General features: G+C 43.3%; 1 protein-coding gene across 3 annotated transcripts; it reads right to left on the bottom strand.

Annotated features, from left to right (window-relative positions):
* Positions 1 to 4,130: 4,130 nt before the first annotated feature.
* LOC146576838 (uncharacterized) lies at positions 4,131 to 15,407 on the bottom strand. 3 transcript variants are annotated; one of them, XM_085272380.1, is made up of 5 exons: positions 15,291 to 15,407; positions 12,608 to 12,777; positions 10,913 to 11,974; positions 10,562 to 10,731; positions 4,131 to 9,668 (listed from the first exon to the last, which is right to left on the bottom strand). In XM_085272380.1, exons 3-5 carry the CDS (start codon positions 11,426 to 11,428, stop codon positions 8,654 to 8,656), a joined length of 1,701 nt encoding a protein of 566 aa, XP_085128506.1. In that variant the 5' UTR covers positions 11,429 to 11,974; positions 12,608 to 12,777; positions 15,291 to 15,407; the 3' UTR covers positions 4,131 to 8,653. The 3 variants fall into 3 exon arrangements, with proteins under 3 accessions (XP_085128506.1, XP_085128505.1, XP_085128507.1); XM_085272379.1 differs by having other exon boundaries at positions 12,612 to 12,777; XM_085272381.1 differs by lacking the exon at positions 15,291 to 15,407 and adding an exon at positions 13,087 to 13,227 and having other exon boundaries at positions 10,913 to 12,777.
* Between the last annotated feature and the right edge of the window lie 702 nt (positions 15,408 to 16,109).

Below are 16,109 nucleotides of genomic sequence, written 5' to 3'. Positions count from 1 at the left end.
ATGATCAGATCTTTATGATGTTTAAACAAAGGCCACGGCCCCTGAACAGGAAGTAACCAGGAAATAAGCTGCTGTAACCGGAGCTGACCGAAGGAGTGTGTGTGTGTGTGTGTGTGCGTGTGTGTGTGTGCGTGTGTGTGTGTGCGTGTGTGTGTGTGCGTGTGCGTGTGCGTGTGTGCGTGTGTGTGTGTGTTGAGAAATCCTGGACTCCTTTTACTCAGCAGGAGATTCTCCAGTTTTATTTCCTGCTCCTGGTTAAACTATGTAAACATTTCCCCCTCTGGGTTTTTTCTTCTGCATTAAAAACAATTAAAGCTGAGCTCCAGGTGAGCTCCTCCTTCCTGCTCTTCTGCCAAATAAAGCCCCAAAATAAATCTTAAATAAATAAAAACTCATTAAATGTAAATGTCACACTGAGTTCAGAGTCACACGTACACAGCAAAATCTATATGGGTCCACACCTCTGAGTGTTAAATACAGAATCAGAATCAGAAAGGGTTTTATTGCCAAATGTTGAGCAGGTTTACAACATTAGGAAATTGCTGCGGTGCTTCAGTGCAAACATACTGCCATAAATTACGCTTAAATAGACATGAAAATAAAAATAAGAATAATAATTAAAGTGCTACGTAGAAAGATATATACATGATATATACATGATATATACATGAGTGCAGGTGGTGATCAGTGCCAAACATGGAATGATGCAGTGAACACAGCATAGGGTCATGTGTTAGTGGTGGGAACAGTCATACGGTTATTGTTCATGTGTCCAACAGCAGAGGGGAAGAAACTGTTCTTATGGCGAGAGGTTCTGGTGCGAATGGACCGGAGCCTCCTGCCTGAGGGGAGCAGGTCAAACAGACTGTGTCCAGGGTGAGAAGGGTCAGCTGTGATCCGAGCTGCACGCCGCAGTGTCCTGGAGGTGTACAGGTCCTGCAGAGATGGGAGTCTGCAGCCAATCACCTTCTCAGCAGAGCGCACAACACGCTGCAGTCTCTGTTTGTCCCTGATAGTGGCTCCAGCGTACCACACGGTGATGGAGGAGGTGAGGATGGACTGGATGATTGCGGTGTAGAACTGCATCATCGTCCGTGTTGGCAGGTTGAATTTCTTCAGCTGCCTCAGGAAGTACATCCTCTGCTGGGCTTTCTTAATGATTTTCTAACACTGGAAAATAACTCAAAATGTTAGAAATATTCCAGTGTTAGAAAATCAGCACTGCTCAGTGTTAGCCATTGTTAATCTTCAAAACTGACTAAGTTACTTTTAAACATATAATACTGTCAAAAGTGTTAATTTAACACTGGAGATTTTGCTGTGTAGATATGTGTTTAAATGAGACCCCGCTGCAGTAAAAGCCTCTAAAAACAACTTACACAAATATTACATTCCTACTTGCAAAACTTTTAAATTCCCATTACTGAAACTTCCAGCACTGATGATGCAATCAGCATGATGTCACGTCGAGTCACCTCCTGAGGTGCAGCCACGCTGTGAGCTCAGAGACGAGCGTGCGCACGACCTTCTCACGCATCATCATTAAACATCTCGAAGTGAATTGTGCCTGACAGGAAGTGCTGTCTGATCCATTTCCAGGTCCCAACGCTCACCGAGAGTGCAAATGTTCAGCTCCAGTCAAACGATGAGTGCAGCTGTTCTCCAGCTGTTACAGTAAACTTCAGCTCGGTATTTAAAATTGATCTACATGAAGATCTCTGAGTGAAGGGCGGAGAGGACTCACACACAGCTGTGCTGCAACTCTGGATGGAGTTCATGCTGAGGGTCGCTGATGGGCGGAGACAGACCCCGTCACATGACAGGAAGAAGATGCTGATGATCGGTCCGTGGCTCAAGGTCGGCCATAAACCCACTGCTGTTTGGATTACTCTCTGAAAAAGCTCAACATCCTCGAGTGCTTGCACATAGATTGTTCCACAGGGTTCAGTGCTAGGACCAATGCTGTTTACATTATACATGCTTCCCTTAGGCAGCATCATTAGAAGACATAGCATACATTTACACTGCTATGCTGATGACACCCAGCTCTATCTGTCCATGAAGCCAGATAACACACACCAATGAGTTAAACTGCAGGAATGTCTTAAAGACATAAAGACCTGGATGGCCGCTAACTTTCTGCTTCTTAATTCAGATCAAACTGAGGTTATTGTACTCGGCCCTGAAAAGCTTAGAAATATGGTATCTAAGCAGATTCTTACTCTGGATGGCATTACCTTGGCCTCCAGTAACACTGTGAGGAACCTTGGAGTCATTTTGGACCAGGACATGTCCTTCAATGCACATATTAAACAAATATGTAAGACTGCGTTCTTCCATTTGTGCAACATCTCTAAAATTAGAAATATCCTGTCTCAGAGTGACGCTGAAAAACTAGTTCATGCATTTATTACTTCCAGGCTGGACGACTGTAATTCATTATTATCAGGAAGTCCTAAAAACTCCCTGAAAAGCCTTCAGCTGATCCAAAATGCTGCAGCAAGAGTCCTGACAGGGACTAGAAAGAGAGCAGATTTCTCCTGTTTTGGCTTCCTGTTAAATCCAGGATTCAAAATCCTGCTCCTCACATACAAGGTCTTAAATCAAGGGCGTAGATTTGGTTTTGGCGTTGGGGGGACGGATGATTCAACCACCGAACCCTGGCCTGTTTCTTTTTTTTCCCTTTTTGTCTTTGCTTCTTGATAAAAGGAGAAATATACTTGCCTACATATGCTATTCTACCTGCTTTTAAACCATTTAAAATTACAATTCATAGTTTTATATGTGAATTATATAATGTTAAATTACTATTAAACAAATGACTGACTAAGTATTTCAGGCTTTAGTTTACTTCAGCCATATTCCATATAAATCAGGTATCATACAAAAATAAAAATAGCTTCAAATACAGTCATGACAATAAAGAATATGACTTTAAGGACTTAACAACATTACTTCAGTTATACTACACCAACATCTGTTATATTTTGGCACTAAGGCAACACTGAATGACCTGCTGGGTTTTGTCCATAAAACTACTCGTCTAAGATTAACACAGAGTCGAAGATCTCTCAGCAACATTATGCAACAGTTTAGGCTCTGTTGTCCCGATCAGATCAGTGAGCTGGGATTTTTATTCTAAGCATGAGCTACTGTTACAGCAACTGACATTAATACTACTGGTGTCCCACACAACAACTCAATGTCCACTATGTGAAGCAGCCAAACACAGGCCTGCTCCTCTTGTTAGCTGAGATAAACTGCTGGCATATTGGTTTTACATCTATGCTGTCCAGTCTCTCCTGGTGGACATACAGCAGCATTGTTTAATCTCATTTGAGTCATTGTTGACCTTAGCATGTTTTTAGTCTTCTGAGAGCACTGAAGCTTCTTTCAGCCTCAGTACCTGCGTTTTATCCTCAGATTTAAATTATTCTGTACCTGATGTGTCTCACCTTTGGCCCTGGCTCCTCCCCTCTGACTGCACTAGGACATATTGCCACCTGAAAAAATAACACATGGATTCGTGCCATATAAAAAGTGAGACGTGTCAATTCAGATTCTTTGTCAAATATACACTAATGAATCAGTTTACATCAGCAGCCTGACAATTGTCAAACAGGATCCCACAGCTGTTTATGTTTTTGAACACATTTTGCACAGAGAGGCATGCTTTGAAAAATGTATTGACAGCAATGTTGAACATTATTACACAGGAAAAAACAACTACAGTAAAATAATGACACCGTGACGCCTCTGCCTTTGTAAATGGAGGGACAGTAACTGCGTGTAAAACCTGCAGACAGTCAGATTAACAGTATTTTGTCTCTATCTGCCATCCTGCAATTCATCTCATGTAAACGTGGCCACAGCGTGACGTGAAAAAGGGCGCATACTGTCATGGTCCTGGGTCGGTGACCCAGCGCTTTTAGTTTGTTATCATTTTCTAGATGATGATTGTTTAAGTTCTGTGTTATATTCGGTCTGTATCTGTCTGTCTATGGTGTCACCTGTAACGGAGCGGAAAGGCTGATTTTATTCCCACAGTGTTGTTTTTCTAAAGGAAGGAAACCTTCCTCCAAACGGACAGAGCAGTGGAGCCGCCAAGGGAAAGCACACGATTAAAAAACTGTAGAATTAAAATATAATTTATTATATTTAAATAATTAAAAATGTAAGATAATTTAAAACAACCTTGGCCAAGGGGTAACACAATAAAAAGCAATAAGACACAACATTAAAAGTCCAGTGGAATCCACCACAGCATAAAAGTCCCAGGGAGTTAAGAAATCCAGCGAAGTAAAAGGGAAACCCAGCGGAGTCCTCTCCTTCCTTTCCGCATTCGCGTCTTGATATGCTAGAGAAAGGGAGGAGCGGCAGTCACTATTCTTCCGGCAGTTTTTATTCAATAAAAGGGGATAAGTCAAAGACTTACCCCGGGTGGGCAGAGCTCTCAACTCCGCCCGCCGCTTCTTAAAAACTGCAAAGCCACACAGCCGTCCCGTGCCTTCCGCTGGTGCTGTCTCCACTCTCCCCGCTGGTGCTGTCACTCTCTGCACTGGTGCCCTCTGCGCTGGTGCCCTGTGCGCTGGTACTTTCCGTTCTCCCCTAACGCCCAGCTCCACCAGCCCCTTCGGCTTGCAGGCGCCACCGCCGCCTGGCACCACTTACTCCTGGCCGTCATTCTAGCCTCTCGGTCGAACTCCTTCCTTTGGTCTGCCAGGCCCTCTTATTGGCCTCTCTGGGATCTCTCGCAGGTGTGATCAGTTTACTATCAGGTAGGGGCGGAGTCTTTACAGGACAGGTGTTCAATTTAAATAAGGTAAAAACATGCAATAAAGCTCATACAAACAAACCCAATATACAATATTAAAATATTAAAACAGATAAAACATTGCAAAACATGCACAATAAAAACTCTAAATAACTTGTCCCGTTTCACCCCGTGACATCACCCCATCTGTTTGTGAATCTGTCTGTTTAGTTCAATGTCTTGTCTGGTTCCATGTGTCTGAGTTTCCTGTTTTATTGTGAAGGTCCGTGTCGTATGTGAGTGTGATCAGATTACGTTTCCCCTGTCCCGTCAGCCCAGATTCCTCCCAGCTGTGTTGCCCTCCTGTCTCTCATCCCCTGATTACTGGTGTGTGTATTTAAGCCCTGTGTGTTCTCCTGCCTGTTGCCGGGTCGTCTGTGTAACTCCGTGTCAGTCTGTTACCCTGTGTCCCACGGTGTCCCACGGTGTCCCACGGTGTCCCACGGTGTCCCACGGTGTCCCACGGTGTCCCACGGTGTCCCACGGTGTCCCACGGTGTCCCACGGTGTCCCACGGTGTCCCACGGTGTCCCACGGTGTCCTGTTCCTCGTCTGCGTCTCTCTGCTTCTCATCCCGTTGTTGTATGCTCCCAGGTCTGTTATTTTTAGTCCTCCCAGTTTAGGTGTCTTTAGTTATTTGTTATGCCCCACTGTTTGTTTGCCACTACACCTCTGTAAATAAAACCACTGGTATCTCATCCACTGCCTGCATCTTGGGTCCTTCTTCCAACTCCACACGGCTCGCCTCGGCAGCCGTGACACATACCTTTGATGTCGCGTGGCGAACTCTGTATTCCTCGTCCACACGTAAACGGAAAAAAATGAGTTTTAAAAAATCTCAGTTTTCCGTGATTCGAAACGCCATTTACGTGGATGAAACAGCTGCGTGTTCAAAAATACTCGTGTAGGTGTGGACGCAGCCTAAAAGAGTTATTAGTGAGAATTACAGGTAGTAATAAAATAAACTACTAAGGTCAGAGAAGTTGATCCATAGATGTTATCTGGTAAAGACATATCTGGTTAAATTTAAGAAAAATATTGACACTCTTTGTACTTTTTGCAGCAATGCAGAGGAACCAACGTGTCATGTATTTTGGATTGATCTAAATAATTTTATAAACACCAAAATTGATGCCTCGTGTAAACTGAAGTTTCAACATATTCTATTTGGCCTCTCACATACCGACAAAATAAATCGAAAAAAGATATATTATCAATCTTCTGATTTTTGGCTAATTGGCTAATTTTGCCGCAAAATACGGCAGAAGGGGGCGGTGAAAGAGTGAACCTTCAAAAGTAGGTACTGAATATTATGTCACTTATTTATGTGCGAATGTTTAATAATGAAGAACATTAAAACATTACTGGTGGAGTCACACATGTGTCCACTGCACCATCTGGAACTCTTCTTGTTTACACTCAACACAAACACTAAATCCTGCTTCTCTGGTGCTGTTGTGTAGCAGTGTGTACACCTGAGACTGTCACCTGTCTGTCTGTCCTGCACTCTCTCTCTGTTTCTACGGGGGGCTACGAGCTCACATGGCTTGTAGCTGTGCCAGAGAGCAAGCTTGGGTGAGCTAGCGGGGAATATCTCCGTCTGCAGTAGCCTTTAAAAAAAGACTATTGTTCGTTCTCCTGCCAGACGCCTCGCTGCTGCGCTGCCTCCTCGCTGCTGCCATTAAAGGACCGGCGGCTGCCATTCATTCATCCATCCGGACCTCGATTATTTGGACCGAAGTACTCACACACACGCCCGCACTCAGTGCCATACACTCTCTTTATTTTGCTGGCCAGCTAACACCATTGTTGTTGTTGTTTTTCGCATTCACAAAGACTATCCAAAGACATTTTGGTTATTGTCAAATAGACTCTCTGATTACGCACTGAGGAGGTTGTGGTGTTACAACCCCAGGACTGAGAAAAAGGACTCTTTACACAATATATTCACTTGTCTCCTGGTTAGGAGAAGTGGCTATTGATGGAAATATATTTTTTTCTTTTCTTCTTCTTCTTGCCTTTGTTTACATTGTATCCCAGAGAAGTTTTAAGTTGTTCAGGTTGAAACATTTGCACTTAGAGTCGGTTAAGTTTCCTTTGATGTATCAGTGTCAAGCTGATGTTTAAGAGGGTATGTTAAGGACGGATGTGCTCCAGTCCATCAATCCTTTAAAGTGCTGGACACCGATGGTAAATTGCCATCAGACCCTAAATAAATTGTCCTCTGCTGTTATCCATATTGCTTCTCTCATTCTTTGGTGAGTAGACGTCTTGGTTACACAAGCACGAAAGAGGCACCGCAGAAAACAATTTTTCAGCGAAAGATTAACAGGTTAACATACTGGACTGGCCATCAGACATACCGGGCATTTGCCGGTGGGCTGATGACTTATTTATTTATTTATTTTTGTAATGTCATGAACAATGAGAGGTGGTGGATTGGCCAGATGCTTATATGGCAAAGTTCCTCTTTTCTGTGTCTTATCTATTAATATGCCTGTGCACTAAAACTTCCTGTTTTTTAGTCTGGCTGAGCACTTTGTGAGTCAAAAGTGGCCTTGCTCTACAAGCCTTCATTATTAAAGTACATAAAACAATATAATAGGAAAAGAAGGATACTAAGGATATTGATTTCATGACACTAGCTTTTATTAAATAATTATCTGAATCTTGCAAACAAAGTTTTTATCTGAGGTAAAAATCAAATCAAATCAAATTCAAATTTTATTTGTCACGTACACAGTCATACACAGTACGATATGCAGTGAAATGCTTGGACAACTGCTCGTGACCTAAAGAAAAAAGAAAAGGCTATGAATAAGATAGGAAATAATATGAAAATTAAAAAGGGTAAATTTAACTAGGAAGGAAGAAAATAAAATATAAAAATTAAAGTTAAAAATGAAATAACTGTACAACACAAATTAGAATGAAGGGTAAATTTAACTGGGAAAGAATGTTTAGAAATCATACATATGCCAACAAGACTGTACATCACTGTCACAACAGGGTTTGTTTTCATTCAAAGGCTTTATGGCTTTAATACCTGGGGCCAATTTTCTGTCCCAGTCCAGCCCTGCAGGTTAATACTGGCAGTGTCACCATGCCAGCTGACTGTATTTCATCATCAGCCAGTGCTGTTCTTTATCAATATTACCAAAGTTTACCATAAGGCAGCATAGAAAGTATTTACTTGCTTTCAGGTTTTATTCAAATGTTAGTCTTTTCATTTGTTTCCCCACTTTTTTCCTGTTTCAAAATCAAACACCAGTTTGTGAGAAGATTATCTTCTTTTTTTAACAGGCAGATAAAGTTTTGCATTGGCACTGGCTAATTTGCCAGTTGTATGTTAAAAATGTTCGTATTTTAAAATTCAAAATGTTTTTGCCCAAAACATATGCACTACATGTCAGTAAAAATACTAAATATTGATGTGCTTGAATGCCGAATAAACACTGACTGATTGTATCTCTTGTACTTTATCAACGCAGTATCTAAAAACTTTGCACCGTAGTGGTTAAAATCTCATTCTAAGAAAAGTTAACAGCGCATTCGGTTATTAGGTTTACAGGGTTATTGAATTATGGTTAACAGTTGTTAGAATTTTTTTTAACATTATCAGCCAGTTACATCTGCCACCCTTCTCCAAATCTGTGAGAAGTGGAACGAAAATCAGACATGATTCCGAACATTTTTAACAAATAAATAACTGAAAAGTGGGGTGTGCGTAATTATTGTGTGTTATGTGTGTATGATGATGACTCCTGAAACGTCAATGCTCGGACGTCCAGGAGTCCAACATATTTCAGCTTTTAAAGGACAAATAGGTGCATCAAGTTTTCTACTCTTCAATATTTTTCAGTCGTTTTGTGGACTCATCTTCATCTTCATTCTCCTCTGCTTCACCTTGTTTCCTGCGTTTGGGCTTTGGTGTGGCATTGAAGTATATACTGCAATGATCTGCTATGTCGTCATTACGAACACTCAGATCAGAGACTTCAACATTTCTGCTGATGACCAGATCCAGAGTGTGACCTTTTTTATGTGTTGGGCTGTTTACATGTTGCGTAAGACTGTATTCGTTCAATAAAGATGAAAATTCTGTTTTGTAATTGTCCTTCAAGTTTTCATCAAACCAGATATTAAAATCTCCAGCCAAAATGATGCAGTCTTTGCATTTTGCAGAAACGTCCTGCAAGAGGCTTTTAAACTCCCGCCGGAAATCTTTGAATTCCGTCGTCCTCGGTGGGCGATACACACCGATGACCAGGACAGGTTGGTAACCAGTTTGCTCCAGCTCTACAGCCACATATTCAAAGTGTTTGGCTGAGATCAGATTAATTTTTTTATCCTCGTAAAGGGTCTTTAAGAATAAAATCGCGACGCCACCTCCTGTTTTCTCTTCCCTCGGAAACTGAACAAAATTGTACTTTTCAGTTAACATGTCTTGAAGGACCTGATCCTTGAGCTTTTCAATTTTCATCCACGTCTCTGTTATAATTAATACATCTTTGTTTTTCTTTAATAAACCCTTCAATTTTTCCTCTTTATTGTTAATCGAGCGAAAATTGATCAGCACCCAGCTTCCAGTATTTCCTGCATTCTTCTGCTCGTTAAATTTCCTTGTAGCAGCATCATTACCATCATTACGATCATTACGATCATTACCATCATCACTATCATCACCATCATCACGCCAGTCAGCTGGGGGCACATAGTCTTTATCTTTCTTTGTGTCATCAACACCACTCTCCTCACTTGGTTGATTACTTTCTTCCTCGTTGTCACCACCACTCCTTGTTTCGGAGGCAGACTGTTCTTCACCTGCTTGTTGAGCTAGCTTGATCACCTTGTCTCTGTAAAAGAACCCAGTGAAGGTCGAGTCAGTGTGATTTCAGCTGTAAGTCGTCACCACAAACAACAAACAACAAACAGGACTCGTACCAGATTTACCTAAAACAGCTGGAATGCAGCAAATTTACTAATGAAATCCTGCCTGACTGTGACATGATGTTGTTTATAGTTTCCTTGGTGATTATTTATGGAGGACTTAGTAATTCCGAACAATGGATGTAAGTCTGTGCTCCAACCTGGCAGATTTGCTGTGACCGTGCCAAATTCTTTAAAGGATATGAGTTCAATTCAGGCATCGTTAGGTTGATCTACTGTTGTAACTCCTGGTTAGTGAGCACCAGGGTTTTAAACTGGGGGGGGGGGGGTCACACAGAGAAGAGTTTGGGAACAGTTTCCAAACCTCAGCACCCAGAAACTAACTCCAAACACAAAGGCAGTGACAGCAGTGATCCAGGTGTTTTCACAGGTGATCACCTAATGTGTCGTCATGGATGACGTCTGAAGCCTCGCAGGGATCCCTGCCACATGTGCCACATGTGCATGGTGGAGTTTCACCTGTGACATAGTCGAGCTTGTTTTCTTGGAGAAGGGTTTCCCTTTGAGCTGATCTCTCGCAGTTACACAGGATACTCCCGGAGCCGACTGGACTTCTTCGAGTTTGTGAAGACGCTTCATCCCAGAACCTTCTTCAGTTTTAAGACCAAATGGTGGAGAGCCCCACGTATGTAAACCCCAGTGGGAGGGGGGCGTGTCCCAGAGAGGGTTGTTGGCGCACTATTGACTATGTGTCTCATCGCGACGTGAGAGGCCATAAGAAGATTTCATTGGTTGTTTAACACCTACAGGAAGTCAGAGCTGTGGTGGAGTCATTTTATATATTTAGAGAAAAACTTACTCAATGTTGCTGAATTGCTGAAAAAGGTCCCAGATGAACTTTTTGATCTTGTCAGCTGCAGCTCTCAGTGATTCGCTAGCTTCGGTCACATGATTCTTCCGGATTAATTCTGTCGACATTTGAATGACTTCAGGAAGTGGCAACTCCTTTCCACCATGTACAGATCCAATCTGACCGTCAGAGAGAACAGGTTACAACAGAATCATTTCTGTTCTTCATCAGTTTGTCAGTGTTAAGGGAAAAACTGCTGCAGTGATAAACCATAAAAGCATGAATGATATGTTTTTAAACCTTTAGTATGTGTTTAGATCTCACTAATGATGATGTAAAAATGAAATAACAGAACCTCACCACCACTTTTCCTTCGAGGATGTGCTGAAACTCACATCGAGACATTTCTTGGATGAGTTTTCGAGCTGATGCTGAGCTGAAGTTAATTTGGTTCTTGACTTTAAGTCTTTTTGCTGCTGCTGACAGAATTTCTTCCACGACGTGCTCACAGCTGTTTGTAGAAATCTTCAGCTTCTCTAACAGTTCCTCGTTTTTTTGCTGGGCTTCATTGAGTTCACCTTCTATCTTCTGCAACTTCTCCAGTGATTCAGTGATTTCAGGACAAGACAATAGGGAAGATGATCTCCTTGAAAAAAACTTAACACATCCTGTCCTGTTATATTTTGGCTTTAGTTCCTTGAGCTCCTCAGACAGGGCTGTAAGCTGATCTCTATAGTGGTCCAAAATCTTTATCCTGGAGAAACTGGCCTCCAGCAGCTCGTCAGCAGCAGTGCTCATCATGGAGGTTTCTCTGTCCATCACAGAGCAGGAAAGGACGCCTTCATGGGAGAAACGTTTCACCATCATCATCATCATATCAACAGTAATGACTGAGGTCTGTGAAGGTCACAGGTCAGTCAGCCTGTTTGCTGCTGTGAACACTCTTTGTATTTGTTCTTTGCTTTCACCCAGCAGGCTGTGGCTCTGTGCTGGACGCACAGCGGTGCTTTCTTCAAGCTTTCCTTCCTGCGTTTAGATAAACTCCACACATTTTTACCCCTGGAGCACAGCCAGCAGGAGTCACTCGTTTTCAGTGGACATGGTTGATGTGGACGTTGTGGAGGACGGTAAATACCTCAGAGTACACACTGATAATAAACCGGACGTGGTTAAAAACACCACTGCCCTCTACAGGAAGGGCCACAGTCTCTGAGGTCCTTCAACATCTGTCGACCAATGCTCAGAATTGTCTATGAGTCTGTTGTGGTCAGTGCTATCCTCTGTGCTGTTGCATGCTGGGACAGAGGGTTGAGGGTCGCAGACGCCAACAGACTCAGTAAACTGATCAGAAGGCCAGAAATGCTGTGGGGACGGAGCTGGACTCTCTTAGGGTGGTGTTGGAGAGGCGGGTGTTGTCCAACACTGTAAAAACAATATTGTAGAATTTACGGTAAAATACTGGCAGCTGTGGTTGCCAGAATTTCCCCGTGGAAAATATAGAGATAATGCAGAATACATAACAGTATACTTGTTGATAAATGTAAAATTCACAGTGAACTTTGGTTTTTGTACAATTATTACATTGAAATAAAAAACTAATATAAAGTAAACCAGTTAAAATACATTTTAATAAGCTTGTTTACCGTCTCCTGGAGCCTATCCCAGCTTTCATAGGGCGAAGTCGCCAGTCTGTCACAGGGCCAACACACAGGGACAGACAACCATTCACACTCACGGGCAATTTGGATTATCCAATTAACCTATCCCCACTAACTGCATGTCTTTGGACGGTGGGAGGAAGCCGGAGTACCCGGGGAGAACCCACGCAAACACGGGGAGAACATGCAAACTCCACACAGAAAGATGGTGGAATTCAACTCAGGACCTTCTTGCTGTGCAGCGACAGTGCTAACCACCATGCTGCCCTAAACAGTTAATATTTAATAATCAAATTAATGACTAAAAAGGCACTGATCTAATTAATATCAAACTTAATACAACCAAAAACAAATAAGTACATAATAAACAGTCAAACAAAATTTAAAACATTGATACTTGCAGTGGTTGGCAAAGTTTCTTTTTATCCAGATTGATAGTAGAGGGCTTTCAAAACAGTCTCTGATGGTGTCTGAGGAACTGGACCGGGTTTTTGGATCCAATGTGCTGGAGGACTTGCGTGGTGTTCCTCAGATGCTCGGTGTACATTAGCCTTCTTTCCTTGCAGTCTGAAAACAAATACAAAGCACAATAAAGCAAACTGCCCATTTCAAAAGCAAATATACAATCTTACATCTAATAGAGCTGACACAATTAATTGTGTAATGATTTACAATTGTGATGCATTGCAATGTGGAAAAAAAAGCATTCTTAATCCATTCAGAAGAAACTAATCGATTATTAAACACAGTCCCGATCAAAAGTTTGAGACCACTTGAAAAATGGCAAAAAATCATCTTTTGCATGGTTGGATCTTAACAAGGTTCCAACAACATGCAACAAGCAGAAATGGCAGTGAGACAAAACATTTAACTTACTTTTCATAAACTTAAACTGGGACGGGCTGTTTTACAGCTGATCAAATGTTGAGGACCACATGCCTTTAAAAGGCCAAATCTGTGCAAAACTGTGGATTCATTGTCATTGTCAGACTGTCAGGATGTTCTGATGGCAAAAGCAAAAACACTTTCCTTTTTGAACATGGCTTGTTGAACTGCATAAGTAGGGTCGCTCACAGCGCACCATCGCTGCTGAGGTGGGATGCAGTTAAGACGGTCGTCCTGGGAGTTATGGAAAAAAAACATGAAGTGGAAACCTAAAAAATCCTCAACCCAAATTAAGGCCATTAGTGGTGCCGACCGCACCCCCATAACCATCAAATGGCATCTGAGACTGAAGGACTTCAAAAACTAATTCTCTGATGAGAAAAAAATATAACCTTTTGTTTCTCCTGTAAAAAAAATGCAACCTTGATGGTCCTGATGGTTTCCAACCTTACTGGCATGACAAGCACATCCCACCTGAGATGTTTTCTTCGCCCTACAGACGAGGGGGCGCCACAATGATTGGGGAGATGCTTTTTCCTTCAGTGGAACAATGAAGCTTCAGGAGGTGCAGGGGTGACAAACGGCTGCTGGCTATGTCCAGATGTTGCAGAGAGCATCCCTCATGACTGAGGGCCCTCGCCTGTGTGGTAACGACTGGGTTTTTCAACAGGACAACGCTACAGTACCCAATGCCCACAGGACAAAGGACTTCTTCCAGGAGAATAACGTCACTCTTTTGGACCATCGTGCATCTTTCCCTGATCTAAATCCAACTGAGAAAGGACAACAGTTCCAGACAGCAGACGCCCTTCGTGTGGCCGTCTTCACCACTTGGAGAAATGTTCCCACTCACCTCATGGAAACGCTTGCATGAAGTGATCAACAAGAACAGCGGACCAATTTATTACTGAGTTCAAGTCTGGAACTTTCTATCCTAAACTTTTGATCAGCTGTAAAACAGCCTGTTTCCATTTATGTATGTATATATATATACATGGACCAGCTGACTGCTCACACAAACCACACTGACACAGAGTGATACTGAGCCCATCACACTAATGCTGCCCAGTGATGCCCTCCTGAGGCCAACATGGGCACTGTGGGCAGACCCCATGATCCACAGAGGGCCTCTGTACCACATGTGTTTCCTGCTGGTGCTGTTCGGTATGTAGCTCTGCTCGCAGAGACCAACTCAGAGCTGTCAGACTGTTTGTTTCACTTGTTGAGTTCTTTGCAGCGTGTCAGTAAGAACCAGTTTCACTTCATATTTCTGGCAGTGGAATAAAACATTCTTTCATCTTCTCCACAGTAATCACATTTCCCTGTCTGCTGTTTCCTTATATTAAGTAACGTGCCTCCAAACATGGCTGTGTGGGGCCACTGTGGGTGTGTCCACACAGGGCCACAGCAGTTTAGCCCTTGGGGACCACAAAAAACTGATGGGCACCGGATGGGTAAAGCTAGTGTGGGCAGGGCCCAGTGGGGGTTTCCTGAGGCCGTGTACACTGTGGGTTCATCACAGAATTCCGCCAGGAAGTGACTAATGGCGTTGTGTCTAACAGTGAAGCCGCGAGGCCTGTCCGAATGAAGCCCGTGCCAAGACCCATATCGTTCTCCAGGATATCACGTGACCACAGATAGGCCCCGTTTCTCTGAAACAACTTCCTCTTCATGTGAATCGAGCTGTTGAAAATATGCAGGAATCAGGTTTTTGATCTGAGGCGACTCTGACGATTATCACAGACACCATACGCACATTATGGAGCCACCCAAAAGGTGAAAACTATCAGCAGCGAGGAGCATTGTGACATGCTCTCGAGTTCATTCGATCTGCCCTTGGCCGGAGGGATTCGACCCGTTACCGGGGCTTCATCACTGCATCGCCAGACGTGGCCGTCCTGGACGGTAGAGCTGCCCGCTCAGCCCTCAAACAGCAGGGTTTAGTAACAGCCCCCACCCAGTTCAACAGGAAGCTACATGCACTCTTATTGCCAAAGAAGGAAGTCTGGTCATGTGAAGTGACTTTGTGATCAGTTTGTAAAGTGAAAATTAAAAACGTTGAGCAGAGATTAAAAGTTTGAAAGCAAAGCCTCGATGTTCACCCGCAGAGAGGAAAAAGCTTGTTTTCTGCACTCAGTCATCAGACGCTGGGCTCACCTGTTCAGTTAACAGAGACAATGACAACAGCAGCTCACCTGCTTTAAACTGGAGCAGGAGTCAGACCCTCTGCCTCTTGGTGAGAACACATCCGTATCCGTGGCTGTTCCTCTGAAGCACCGAGCTCAGCCCCGACCATCATGTGACCTCTGCTGACGTCCTGCATGTCTGTGCAGGCTCTCAGTCGTCCCGTCACGGTAAGCTGAGCTCTTCAAAATAAAGGGCTGGACTCGCTCCAGTTTCTTGACTCCTGTTGTTGTCTGGATGATACAGTCCAGGCGCTTCTCTGTAAAAGTTTCTTAGATAAAGTCCTGCACACTTTGTTTTACACTGAATGTAATTCTGAGTGCATTTGTGTTCTGGGCCACATGATGTGTTTTAACTTCTTATTTTTATTCTTGTTTTGTCTCAAATTGTTTTTCTGTTTATATAAATCATCACGTTTGCTTGATTCTTGGCCCGACATGTGCAAAGGTCACATGAACTCCAGTGAGTTCCCACTGTTGATCCACAGGGTGGAATATGATGTCGGCCCACCGTGTGCAGCTGGACGTCTCCTGGAAGGATTTCCTCAGGTTCAGGAGTGTTTATGGGGAGTGTTGATCATCCTTCCAGAAGCACATGTGTGAGGTCACACTGATGTTGGAGGAGAAGGCCTGGCTCACAGTCTCCGCTCTGATTGGTCCCAAAGGTGTTGGATCAGGCTGAGGTCAGGACTCTGTGCAGGCCGGTCCTCCCGCACCAAACCGGCTCGTCCGTGTCCTTATGGACTCTTCTTTGTGCACTGGTGTGCAGTCATGTGGGAACAGGAAGGAGCCATCCCCACACTGGTCCCACATACTGGGAACACGAAGGTG

The sequence above is a fragment of the Mchenga conophoros genome, linkage group LG4, assembly GCF_057382185.1.
Source record: "Mchenga conophoros isolate Kocher_MC1m ecotype Shallow Benthic linkage group LG4, M_conophoros_male_GT1.1, whole genome shotgun sequence".
NCBI classification, from domain to species: Eukaryota; Metazoa; Chordata; class Actinopteri; order Cichliformes; family Cichlidae; genus Mchenga; species Mchenga conophoros.
The sequence above is the reverse complement of the archived record's forward strand: the minus strand, read 5'-3'. Positions and strand labels throughout refer to the sequence as shown.

Coding starts and splice junctions, on each gene's coding strand:
- LOC146576838 (XM_085272380.1), bottom strand. CDS start 11,428: ATGATGATGATGATGGTGAAACGTTTCTCCCATGAAGGCGTCCTTTCC. Junction 10,732..10,912: donor TCCTCGAAGGAAAAGTGGTG/GTGAGGTTCTGT, acceptor TCTGACGGTCAG/ATTGGATCTGTACATGGTGG. Junction 9,669..10,561: donor CAGCAATTCAGCAACATTGA/GTAAGTTTTTCT, acceptor GTTCTTTTACAG/AGACAAGGTGATCAAGCTAG.